This window comes from Triticum urartu, chloroplast (genome assembly GCF_003073215.2).
Source record: "Triticum urartu chloroplast, complete genome".
Lineage (NCBI taxonomy): Eukaryota > Viridiplantae > Streptophyta > Magnoliopsida > Poales > Poaceae > Triticum > Triticum urartu.
Genome location: NC_021762.1, coordinates 19443 through 32625, shown reverse-complemented (window position 1 = coordinate 32625; position 13183 = coordinate 19443). Strand labels below are relative to the sequence as shown.

At 37.6% G+C, this 13183-nt stretch overlaps 6 protein-coding genes across 6 annotated transcripts; all 6 read right to left on the bottom strand. All coding sequences in view use genetic code 11, as the record gives it.

The window, feature by feature from the left end:
• Nucleotides 1-197: 197 nt before the first annotated feature.
• On the bottom strand, nucleotides 198-443 carry atpH (ATP synthase CF0 subunit III). Its single transcript has one exon. It carries the CDS (start codon nucleotides 441-443, stop codon nucleotides 198-200), a length of 246 nt encoding a protein of 81 aa, YP_008239244.1.
• Nucleotides 444-1015: 572 nt separating this feature from the next.
• Nucleotides 1016-1759, bottom strand: atpI (ATP synthase CF0 subunit IV). The gene has a single exon. It carries the CDS (start codon nucleotides 1757-1759, stop codon nucleotides 1016-1018), a length of 744 nt encoding a protein of 247 aa, YP_008239243.1.
• A 270-nt stretch (nucleotides 1760-2029) lies between these two features.
• Nucleotides 2030-2740, bottom strand: rps2 (ribosomal protein S2). Its single transcript has one exon. It carries the CDS (start codon nucleotides 2738-2740, stop codon nucleotides 2030-2032), a length of 711 nt encoding a protein of 236 aa, YP_008239242.1.
• Nucleotides 2741-3029: 289 nt separating this feature from the next.
• Nucleotides 3030-7469, bottom strand: rpoC2 (RNA polymerase beta' subunit). Its single transcript has one exon. It carries the CDS (start codon nucleotides 7467-7469, stop codon nucleotides 3030-3032), a length of 4440 nt encoding a protein of 1479 aa, YP_008239241.1.
• A 204-nt stretch (nucleotides 7470-7673) lies between these two features.
• rpoC1 (RNA polymerase beta) lies at nucleotides 7674-9725 on the bottom strand. Its single transcript has one exon. It carries the CDS (start codon nucleotides 9723-9725, stop codon nucleotides 7674-7676), a length of 2052 nt encoding a protein of 683 aa, YP_008239240.1.
• A 37-nt stretch (nucleotides 9726-9762) lies between these two features.
• On the bottom strand, nucleotides 9763-12993 carry rpoB (RNA polymerase beta subunit). The gene has a single exon. The coding sequence runs from the start codon at nucleotides 12991-12993 to the stop codon at nucleotides 9763-9765; it is 3231 nt and encodes a 1076-aa protein (YP_008239239.1).
• Nucleotides 12994-13183: the final 190 nt, after the last annotated feature.

Sequence of the window (13183 nt, the reverse complement as noted above, 5' to 3'; positions counted from 1 at the left end):
TCTAAATTAATAATACTCAACTCAGCCCTTCCTAGAATGGGGTATTATCTGTCCCGATAAATAGATAATTCCAGGAGTAATAAATAGGAGTAAATTAAATAAAGTATTGATATAATTGGAATTGTGGAAGCAAATACCAATTTACTAAAAAAAGAAAAAAGTATCTAATCGAAATCGAAAGAATTTTTTTTTTAAGATTAAACAAAAGGGTTCGCAAATAAAAGCGCTAGTGCCACAACTAGTCCATAAATTGTTAAAGCTTCCATAAAAGCTAGACTAAGCAATAAAGTACCTCGTATTTTACCTTCTGCTTCTGGCTGTCTCGCAATACCTTCTACAGCTTGTCCTGCAGCAGTACCTTGACCAACTCCAGGTCCAATAGAAGCAAGCCCTACGGCCAATCCAGCAGCAATAACAGAAGCAGCAGCAATTAGTGGATTCATGGTGAGTAGTTCCTCGTGTCAAAAAAAAGAAATGGTTAAGGATACAATCAACCAATAAATTCTTACTTCTAAGCTCTATTGGGGAGAAGTAAAGTAACTAAAAAGTACAAATTGAAATCAAATTGAAATGATAATGTGAATTGTCCGAACTACATAGAAGGGAATTCCATATCCATATATCGGATTAGATAATGAATCTAACCTAGGAATATATAATATAATATCCTATATATATACATTTGTTTCTTCTATTTTGTTTGCATATTTTCTCATTTTCTATTGAATCGGATTCTAAAATCATTGCTTAAAGTGGAAACCTGCATAAAAGAGGACTCCACTTATAGACATTAAGGATATTATAGTATAGATCTAGCCTGACTCCACCCTCCTTAATGCATATATACTTTGAAAATTCCATAATATAGTCTATTCTATTCTCTCTCCTACAACTCTAGGCTATATATTCATACGCATTTCTAACTATTTTTTTGCAACCAAGCAGATTATCTGGAACCATGCATGAATTGAGCTAAGCTGCAAAAAAAAAAATACTATTTCCAAAAAGAGTCAATTCAATGATGACCCTCCATGGATTCACCTATATAGGCTGCGGCTAATGTTGCAAAAATAAGAGCTTGAATACCGCTTGTAAATAATCCAAGAAACATGACCGGTATAGGGATTACTAAGGGGACTAAAGAAACAAGAACAACAACGACTAATTCATCCGCCAATATATTCCCGAAAAGTCGAAAGCTAAGCGATAATGGTTTTGTGAAATCTTCTAGGATGTTAATTGGTAAAAGGATTGGAGTTGGTTTAATATATTTCTCGAAATAGCTCAATCCTTTTTTGCTAAGACCAGCATAAAAATATGCCGCTGACGTGAGTAAAGCTAAAGCAACAGTAGTATTTATATCATTCGTGGGCGCTGCTAATTCCCCATGGGGTAACTCTATAATTTTCCAAGGTAAAAGAGCACCCGACCAATTCGAAACAAAAATAAAAAGGAACATAGTTCCAATAAAGGGAACCCAGGGACCATATTCTTCTCCAATCTGAGTTTTGCTCAAGTCTCGAATAAACTCAAGGACATATTCAAAAAAATTCTGACCGTCGGTCGGGATGGTTTGTGGATTCCGAACAGCTATGACAACTGAACCTAGCAAGATAGTAATTACGACCCAAGAAGTGATGAGTACTTGGGCATGAATTTGGAAACCTCCTATTTGCCAATAGAAGTGTTGGCCTACTTCTACACCCGATATATCGTATAACCCCTTGAGTGTTTTAATGGAACAAGGTATAATATTCATATTGTCCTCTGATAAAAATTGAACTTCAAAAAAGGAATTCTTTTGATTCAACCATCTCTTTCTCAACTCAGCAACTTGAAGTATTAATCTTATATTTAGGATACCAAGAAAGCACATCAGATCATAATATATATCAATACCCTCTAATATATATCAATATTCCCCTTCTTTTTTCTATGCAAAAAAAATTCTATGCAAAAAAAAGATATAGTAAAGTAAGTGATTCCATAAATTTACGCAGTTGCCCAAGAATTCACTATATATTCTTAATCAACGATTTCTTATATAGAGAGAACGGCCCTCACAAATTGAAAATACTAATTTGTTAAGAATCAATCGAATTGAAGTCATAGTGTCATCGTTGGCTGGAATCGATATATTCGCGAGATCCGGGTCACAATTTGTATCGACTAAAGAAATAGTAGGAATCCCCAAAATGGCACATTCCCGAAGAGCTATATACTCTTTTTGCTGATCAAGGACGATCACAATGTCTGGCAATCTCGTCATATATTTGATCCCGCCGAGATACCTTTGCAAAGTAGATAATTTTCTCTTCAAGATTGCCACATCTCTTTTTGGGAGATGGTGGAATTTTCCCATTTTTTCTTCTGCTCTTAAGTCTCTAAATTGAGAAAGTCTAGTTTTCGTAATCGACCAATTCGTTAACATACCACTGAACCACTTTTTATTAACATAATGACAACGAGCCCTTATTGCAGCTGATGCTACTAAATCTGTTGCTCTTTTTTTGGTACCAACAATTAAGAAACTTTTTCCCTGACTTGCTGCATCAAAAACTAAATCACAAGCTTCTGATAAAAAACGAGCCGTTCTAGCGAGATTTATAATATGAGTACCTTTACGCTTTGCCGAAATGTAAGGGGCCATTTTAGGATTCCATTTCTTAATACCATGACCAAAATGAACTCCTGCTTCTATCATCTCTTTCAAATTAATGTTCCAATATCTTCTTGTCATTTTTTCCACACTTCCTTTTTTTTAATCCTACCATTCCATTACGGAATTTAGTTCTTTTTGAAGATTAAGAAAGATCCGAAATAGCTTGAAATAAATAATAATTGTTCCGAGAGAACCTTGTACTAAGATAAGAGTTGGCCATTGATACATGGTATAAACATAACCACCTTAATGAATTAACTGACTTGTTTTACTTATTAAAATAAAAATCTTAAAAATCTAAAATTTGACCTGTTAGTGTTCTAAGTTCAAAAGTCTAGTAAAGTAAAAAATATTTTTATGGGGGTTCTTATGTCTCATAAAAATTGTTTGTTACGTCAGAATCTGAAGAAACTAATTCTGTATGGAGAAACAAAAAATCTCTCATTTCCGACGCGAATAGATTTTTTTTTTTTATTTCGAAATAAAGGTTCTTGTCTTGTGGGGAACGATGCACAAATTTTTGGAATCCGGTACCAACAGGTATAATCCCCCCCAGAACTACGTTTTCTTTCAAGCCTTTCAACCAATCAATGCGACCTCGTAGGGCAGCTTTTGCTAAAACTCGAGCAGTTTCTTGAAAACTTGCTTCAGATATGAAACTTTGGGTATTCAGGGAAGCCCTTGTTATTCCCAATAAGATTGCCCGATAATAGATCGATTCATCCAAAGCTCGTCCTGCTCGTTCCGCTCGCAATAGTCCGATTAATTCCCCAGGCGAAAAAACATTAGACATTCCATCTTCGGAAACCCGCACTTTTGATGTTACTTGGCGTATAATAATCTCTATATGTCTATTATGGATCTGTACCCCTTGGGATCGATAAACCTTTTGGATTTTATTAACCAAAGAGATACGACTTTGGGCTATGGTTAGCTCAGCTCCAATCAAGAATCCCCAAGGGACCCCAAGAATTCTTGGTATACGCTCATTCCAATCCTCAATTCTCCTTTCGAGATTCGGGGATAATGAATCAATTGAACGCGCTTCAAAGATTTGTTCCACTTTTGGAAGACCTTGCGTTATGTCACTAGATCTCGATTTTTCATATATAAACGTAACTAACCTATCTCCCTTGTAAAGGATTTCTCCATAATGACCATTAACAGTTGCTCCTGTAGTGGCCAAATAAGGTTTAGCTGCTCTTATAACAAAGGAATTCATATTTACAATGAAAATTTGACCGGATTTTTTTATGTGCGATTTAAATAGACATACATTTTCACAAATAAATTGTCCAAGGTGAATTATTGCCAATGTCTCTTCCCAAGAATCATGATGGACAAAGTGACAATTCAAAAGGAATGGATCCAACATTATGTTACTATCGAAATTAGAAATCCTTTTATTTTCATCTATTAAAGAGTATTTAAGTTCTTGAAGTACTTGGAAGGTTTGTTTTAAATTGTCAACGAACAAATATTTTTTTAACAGGATTTTATTATGCGTTAGTAAATAGTAAGATGAAGAAAAATGCGATATACTAGCTACAATAGCGCCTAAGGGCCCAAAAATTTCTCGAATAGGAATTCTAGGATTCCATTCTTTTATCGCATTGGGATGTTTTGAATTCTTGAATAAACCAATTCGAGAACAGTTGGATGCCGACAAAATCATCAAAGAGTGGTATTCTTTATTTCGATTCAACAAAGTGCCAATAGCTTCTGGATGTTGGCTAAGTGATTCAATCTTCGCCTTGGAATAAAAAGAATTGATATTGGCGCGATCTAACCTATTATGGGGAATCGGTCCTGCACTTGTCCTACCATACCTTTTTCGTGTATACGAAATAGTGGACTTGACTAACTCAATTCTTAGGAAATCGCGAATAAGATCATTTGCTCTTACCTCAACAAGGGAAGCACCAGCCTTTTCTTTTTCTTCTTGTTCCCAATTCACTACTAAGCAAGTTCTAACAAATTGACTATTTGTGTGATAAATTCTTTGAGTTAACTTGCTATTTTCATGAGAAATAAAATTGACAAGTCGAATTTGGAGATTATTTTCTTCTTGCAAGAGATCCTGCGGGAAAAGTGTTGCTAAATTTCTTCCTTCGTCCATTTCATATGCCACTGTAGGGCGAACGGAAACAAAATACTTTTCCTTGCTCTTGAGAATTTTTTTCCGTTGAACATAGACCCAATTTTTCCTTTTTTTTGATTCCTTAGAATCTTTTTTTTGTCTTTCTGGCGGTATCAAACAGCCACCTAATATCTTATCCGCCTCTTCAGGAAAATGAATATCTCCGGAAAATATTTTGAGTTCCGTATGGCTTTTTTTTCTCTTCACTCGGACCAGTCCGCCTAGTCGACTTCTTGTATTTTTTGTGAGTTGTGTATTCACTCCAATAATACTATTGTCAAGTATCTTTAGGGATGAAGATCTCGGCAAGATATGAAGTTCTTGAAGAATGAAAAAAAACCGATCTACTTCTTTTTGGTATTTTAGACTAAATTCTTTTGTTCCTCGATGCTCAATCAAACCCTCTTTTTTTAAGATGGAATCTTCCTCTGGGCTCTCGTATTCGTCCTCTGAATCTTCTTCTGAGTCTTCCTCTAAAGTACCATATTTTTCCTCTGCGCTTTCCCCGGGGCTGCCATATTCGTCTTCTGAGTCTTCCTCTAGAGTTCCATATTCGTCCTCTTGGGTCCTATATTTGCTCTCTGGGCTCCCATATTCCTCTTCTGAGTCTTTCTCTAAAGTCCTATATTCGTTCTCTGGGTTCCCATATTCGTTTTCTGGGCTCCCATATTCGTCTTCTAGGGTTTCATATTCGTATTCGTCTTCTAGGATTCCATATTTAGATTCTTCTAGGGTTTCATATTCATATTCGTCCTCTCGGGTCCTGTATTCGTCTTCTAGGGTCTCATATTCCTCTTCTGAGTCTTCCGCTCGAGTCCTATATTCTTCTTCTAGGGTCCTATATCTAAATTTAACAATTCCTGAACCCTTTTTATCTTTTCTGTATCGGGGATCGTCAAAATAAGCAAAAATAGTATTTCTACGTAAAACACCCATAAGGGGGATTTCAATCGAAATCCCAAAACAGGATATTAGTTCTTTCTCTTGTTCTTGATGATATTGTAATGGAATGACGAACCTATTTCTTCGCTTTTTCGCCAACAAATCTGAATTATCTTGAAAAATAGAAGGATAGATAAAATTCCAATGGCCATTGGACATGATTCGATCCGACGTTGAATAATCAAGAATTTCCCTATCTTTTTTACCATAAGTATTCATTTGATCTTGATCCTTGTGGAGTGAAAAAGACGCTATACTGGATCTGCACATACTTACTGACAATATCCATAAATGGCTTGTTTTTGGTAATCGGCGAAGATTACCATATTGATATTCGGGCGCATGGTAAACATCAGTACTCCAGTGCATTTCGCCGTCTGATTCAGAATAAATATGCTTTTGTACCCTTTCTTTAAAATGTAAAGTGGACGTTCCGGCACGAATCTCCGCAATTACTTGTTCGGATTTTACATATTGATCATTTTGCACTAGAATCAAGCTTTTTGAGGGAATATTCACACTATATAGAATATCTTGACTCTGAATAGTTACATGCAAGTCTATATAACATAGAAAAGCAGGCTGCCCATGACGGGTACGTGTGGGGTGAACCAAATTCTCATTGAATTTTATTTTTCCATTCGAAGGGGATCGTACAAGGTCGGCAGTACCCCCTGTGAATACTCCGCCAGTATGAAAAGTTCTTAATGTTAGTTGAGTCCCTGGCTCCCCAATTGATTGACCTGCAATAATACCTACGGCTTCTCCCAATTCGACCAGATCACTATGAGTAGGACTCCGGCCATAGCATAATTGACAGATCCAAGAAGTGCTTCGGCAAGTAAAGGGGGTTCTAATATATATTGGTTGTGCTCGAAATGGTTGTGCTCGAAAGGCAGTTATGAATCGATTGACTAATCCAATTCCAATATCTTGATTTCGCGCGGCAATGCATCGTGAACCGATATATATATCGTCTGCTAATACACGACCAATTAGTGTTTGGACAAAAAGTTTTTCCGTCATCCCATTTTGAGGACTTACAGAAATACCTCGGATAGTACCACAATCTCTTCTACGCACAATAATATGTTGAACTACTTCAACAAGTCTACGTGTAAGATATCCAGCATCTGCTGTTCGCACAGCAGTATCTACAACCCCTTTGCGGGCTCCATAGCAGGAAATTATATATTCTGTCAAAGAAAGTCCCTCGCGTAAATTGCTTTGAATAGGTAAATCAATCATTTGTCCTTGAGGGTCCGACATTAATCCTCTCATACCTACTAATTGGTGTACTTGAGATGCATTTCCTCTGGCTCCTGAAAAAGACATTAGATAGACTGGATTAGAAGGATCCGTTATCCGAAAATTTGAATTCATTTCTTGTTTCAAATATTCACTTGTCGCATACCATATCTCAACAGATTGGCGTAATTTTTCTACCGCGTGTACAGCCCCATAATAATAGTGTTTCTCCAAAAGAAAACTCTGTTGTTCCGCGTCTTGGACTAACCATCCCTTAGAGGGTATTGTTAAAAGATCCTCGATTCCTAACGAAATCGATGTAGTAGTGGCTTGATGGAAGCCCAGAGTCTTTAGTTGATCCAGTATATGGGATGTATATCCCATTCCAAAATGATCTATTAATCTGCTAATAAGTCGTTTCATACCAGTTCCGTCTATCTCTTTATTATGAAAGACCAGATTGGCCCGTTCCGCCATACATAAGTACCCCCTTTTCGGCTGAGTAGGATTCGACAATTGCTGAGTAGGATTCGACAATGGGCCTGAGTCAGTGATTCGAAAATTTAATTAACTTAATTGCCTCAATCTCAATCTGGATTCGCGTGGCAAATAATGATGATACTAGGGAAATCGGAATGCCCCCCGAAAGGGGAGGGGCATCGCCGAATCTAACTTTCTTGTTTAGGTAGTGTATGAATAGGCCTGACTAAATCCTTGTATGGCTTCCTCTATTTCTCTATAAAAAGAAATATGACCAAGAGTGGTTCGAATGTATATCGAACGAATTTCTTTTTTTCTATTTCCCATTATTAGATAGTGGGCATAAATCTCATGATAAGTCCCCAAAGATTCATATTGAACTTCAATCGGAACTTCTCTTGACCCAATGACGCGTTGATCCAGGTTCCATCGTAGCCACAAGGGACTATCTAAACTGATTAGTTTTTGTCTATAAGCTCCCAGTGCATCATAAGAACTAGAAAAATGGGGTTCTTTATCTTTCCTATATTTAAAATTATTATTATTATTGTAATTTACTTTTAGATTTGGGTAGTTTCTGCAACTATTATATCTATTTGCACAAATACCTCGACGCTTTCCAATCGTTAATACATAAAGCCCGATAAGCATGTCTTGGGTTGGTACGCAAATAGGATCCCCAATAGCGGGAGATAAGAGATTCATATGAGAAAACATAAGTAAACGGGCTTCTGCCTGAGCTTCCAAGGATAAAGGTAGATGAACAGCCATTTGATCTCCATCAAAGTCCGCATTGAAACCCTTACACACTAATGGGTGTAAAGAAATAGTACGCCCCTCTACTAAAGTGGGTTGAAAGGCCTGTATGCCTAATCTATGCAGGGTAGGTGCTCTATTTAACAGTACAGGATGTCCCCGCATAACTTCTTGAAGTATTTCCCATACAATGGGTTCTTTTTCCCAAATTTTCCTTTTAGCAATCCTTACATTAGAAGTGGCGCGTTTCGTGATTAAATCGCGAATTACAAATAGCTGAAAAAGCTTTATTGCTATCTCTAGAGGTAATCCACATTGATGTAATGAAAGCGAAGGACCCACAACAATGACAGAACGCCCCGAGTAATCGACCCGTTTCCCAAGCAGAGTCTCGCGAAACCTTCCCTCTTTACCTTCAATTACATCTGAAAGTGATTTGTATACTTTATTGTGACCATCCCTCGTCGGTTGCCCGCGGGACCCACTATCAAGAAGTGTATCCACGGCTTCTTGTACCAATTTTTCCTGGCACATTACTAAATCTGCTGGCGCTAATTCACTTCTTTTTAATAGATAGGCAAGATTGTTGTTCCGACGGATAACTCTCTTATAAAGTTCATTAATGTCTGAAGTCACTACTTTATCTCCAGACCTATAAACAATAGGTCTCAATTCGGGAGGAAGAACCGGTAATAAGCACAAAACCATCCATTCTGGTTCTACATTTGTTTGAATAAAATGTTTCGCCAATTGCATGCGTCTAATCAAAAAAACTTTTCTTATTCGTCTTTTTCTATCTTCCCACTCATCTCCACTATACCCCTCGTCTTCTAATTCCTTCCATTCGACCAAAGAATTCTCTATAATAATTCGCAAATCCAAATCTGCTAATTGTTCTCTAATAGCACCTGCTCCTGTCGCAATTTCCCGATTTCGAAATGTTGCAAAGCCTGGGGTAGAAAAAAAGGGAGAAATGCTGTGGTTACAGGATGCAATTTCCTCTTCGAATAAACCTCGTAATCGTAAAAAAGTGGGTTTTTTAGTGCTGGGCCTAGCAAAAGAGAAATCGCCGTATACTAGGCCCTCCAACTTCTTAAGAGGTTTATCTAAAAGATTCGCGATATAACTAGGAAGACCTTTCAAATACCACACATGAGTCACGGGACATGCGAGTTTGATGTATCCCATTTGATATCTTCGTATCCGAGAATCCACAAATTCGACCCCGCATTTTTGGCAAAATCTTTCGTCTTCGTTTTCAGCTCCGCTCGCTCGAGAATTGCCACAAGCGCAAATCCCGCTTTTTATGGGTCCAAAGATTCTTTCGCAAAACAATCCATCTTTTTCTGGTTTATCGGTTTTATAATGAAAAGTAGAGGGCCTTGTGACTTCGCCAACGACTTCTCCATTAGGTAGGTTTTTGTTAGCCCAAGCCTTTATTTGTTGAGGGGAAACGAGTCCAATTTGAAGTTGTTGATGTTTATATTGGTCAATCATAAAATAGAAATAAGAAAAGAATTTATATTTATTCCGATCAAACTTCCTCCCTATTAACCTGGAAGTTCTTTTCAGATACAAGGAAATGATTCAGTTCTAGAGCCAAAGATCGTAGTTCTCGAACGAGCACTCGAAAAGATTCTGGAGGATCCTCATGATTAGGTATTCTTTTTCCCCAGATCGTAGCATTAAGTATTTCTTGGCGAGCTATAAGATGGTCAGATTTATAAGTAAGTATCTCTTGTAAAATATGAGCAACACCAAATCCTTCTAAAGCCCAAACTTCCATTTCTCCTACTCGTTGTCCCCCTTGCTTGGCTCTTCCTCTAACCGGTTGTTGTGTAACAAGTGAGTAGGGCCCAGTAGAACGCCCATGAATTTTCTCATCAACTTGATGAATTAATTTTAAGATATAGGACTTCCCTATTAGAACAGGTTGCTCAAAGGGGTCGCCTGTTCTTCCATCAAATATTCTGCTTTTTCCCGGGTACTCGGGTTCAAATACCCATGGATTTTTTGTTTCTTTACTGGCTTCATATAATTCTGAAAACACAAGTTTTCTTGAAGCCTCTTGCTCATATCTCTCATCAAAGGGTGCTATTCTATAATGTTTCTTTAGCAGATCCCCCGCTAATCCGAGCGAGCTTTCAAATATTTGTCCCACATTCATTCGGGAGGGTACTCCTAAGGGATTGAAGACCATATCAACGGGTGTTCCATCTTGCAAATAGGGCATATCTTGCCTAGGCAAAATTTTGGAAATGATCCCTTTATTCCCATGTCTTCCGGCTACTTTATCCCCAACTTTGATTTCACGTTTCTGTAAAATATATACACGAACCATTATGTCGAGCGGGTCCCTTTGGATCCATTTCACATCGATAACGCGCCCTCTTCCACCTATAGGTAATTTCAGAGAAGTTTCTTTTGAAGTGGAAACCTCAAGGCCAAATATGGCCCGTAATAATCCAGCTTCCGCGATATAAGATGATTCGCTCGCTATCTGAGGCGTTAATTTACCTACTAAAATATCACCAGTTTCTACCCAGGATCCCAACCTAACAACTCCATTTCTGTCCAAATTGCGGAGTAAATGTTCTTCTAGATGTGGTATTTCTTTAGTGATTTTTTCAGCGGAGCCCTGGCTTGTCGTATCCGTCTGAATTTCATATTTCCGGATGTGAAAAGAGGTATAAATATCTTCATATACCAAACGTTCGCTAATTAGTACTGCGTCTTCAAAATTGTAACCTTCCCATGGCATATAAGCTACTAATACGTTTTTTCCTAAAGCAAGTTCGCCCCCAATTGTAGCAGCTCCTTCTGCTAAAATTTGTCCTTTTTTAATGGATTTACCCCGTGGAACCCGGGGTTTTTGGTGCATACAAGTATTTTTGTTAGAGCGACGGTGGTTAACTAAAGGAATACTTATAGTCTTCCCACTACTTGATAAAAGTATCTTATGACTATCAGTAGAAATGATCTTTCCCTCGCGTTCGGCTATAATGGAAACCCTCGAATCTAGAGCTGTTTGGCGTTCCAATCCAGTTCCAACAATGCATTTCTCGGACCGAGAAAGCGGAACTGCTTGGCGCTGCATATTAGAACTCATTAAAGCCCGATTCGCATCATTGTGCTCAATAAAAGGAATGAGAGAACCCCCAATAGAAAAATATTGGAAAGGAAAAATACTTCTAACATGAATCTGTTCCCATGCAATAGTCAAGAATTCTTGACGGTATCTAGCCGGAACAACCTGTTCTTCCTGAATACCTTGATTCAAGGACAAAGAATTTCCTGCTGCTATCATATAATATTCATCTCTATTTGGTGATAGATAAACCACCTGTCTCTCTTTTTTTTCTTTTGCTTTCTCAGCAGATATTTCATAAAACGGACTCTCTATGGATCCCCACAAGTGATCAATTCTCGCATGAATTGTTAAGGATCCAGTAAGTCCAACATTGATTCCTTCAGACGTGTCAATTGGACAAATACGCCCATAGTGACTCGGATGAATATCTCGGCTCCGAAAACTTGCGGTTCTCCCCGTCAACCCTCCAGGACCTAAACAACTCACTTTTCGCCCATGAACAGTTTGTGTCAATGGATTCGTTTGATCAAAAACTTGAGATAACGGGTATGTGCCAAAAAAGGTCTCATAAGTAGTTATTAATAAAATTGAAGTTGAAGTTGGAGTTACCAAAGTTTGGGGAGTCGGTTTCGATTGACGTATGAATACTCTACGAATAGTTTTTTGAACTGCATGTTGTAAACGACCAAGAGCCAATCCGAATTGATCTTGTAACAGATCCGCAACCGAACGAATACGTTTATTTTTCAAGTGATTCATATCGTCATCGTCAAGTATACCCGTTCCAAATTTCATTCCAATCAAATGATCCGTAGCGGCCAATACATCTCGTGGTAACAAGAATGTATTGTTCTGAGGAATATCAAGATTAAGTCTCCGATTCATATTTCGTCGACCAATCCTTCCTAATTCACATTTTTGTTGAAAAAATTTCTTTTGTAATTCCTCGCATAAGGACTCCGAAAATACCAGGTCCCCACCTACACAAGCAAATTGTTGATAAAACTCCAAAATAGCTTTTTCTTTTGACTCAATCCTCTTCTTCTCTTTAGCATTCGGGAAAGACAAGAAAATTTCAGGGTAGGAAACATTATCTAGAATTTCTCTTAGATTCGAACCCATAGCTGATGATAGAACTAGAATAGATATCTTTTGTTTTCTACTCACGCGAGCCCATATCCTTTCTTTTTTATCAATTGCTAATTCCGATCTCCCCCCCCAATCTGATATTATAGTGCCAGTGTAGATAGAAATTCCCTTATGATCTAATTCCGAGCGGTAGTAAATACCAGGACTTAGCAATATTTGATTGATCACAATTCGGTATATTCCATTTATAATAAAGGTTCCTAAGGAATTCATTATAGGAATGTTTCCGATAGAAATGGTTTGCTTTTGCACATCGAAACCAAAAATTAATCTCGCAGATACATATAATTCGGAAGAATAGGTGAGTGATTCATACACAGCATCTCTTTCTTTTATCGAGGGTTCTAGCAGTTGATATCCTTTCGCAAATAATTGAAATGCAATTTCGTGATCTGGATCTTTAATTGTTGGAAACTTGTCAAGTTCTTCTGCCAAGGCTTGATTAATGAACCTACAAAATCCCTCGAATTGGATCTGACTAAATCCGGGTATTGTGGACATTCCCTCGTTTCCATTCCGGAGCATCTTAATCTTAAGTTTCCTGTTTATCAAAGAAAAATTCCATTATCAGCTCACTCTTCATCAATCCCTATGGATCGATCTAGCAATCATGGAATCTATATTCTGTTTACTGAATCACATGAAATTCTAGGGAACTCCACATACGTATTTCATATATGTATTTCATACATATGAATAGAGACCATTTGGACGA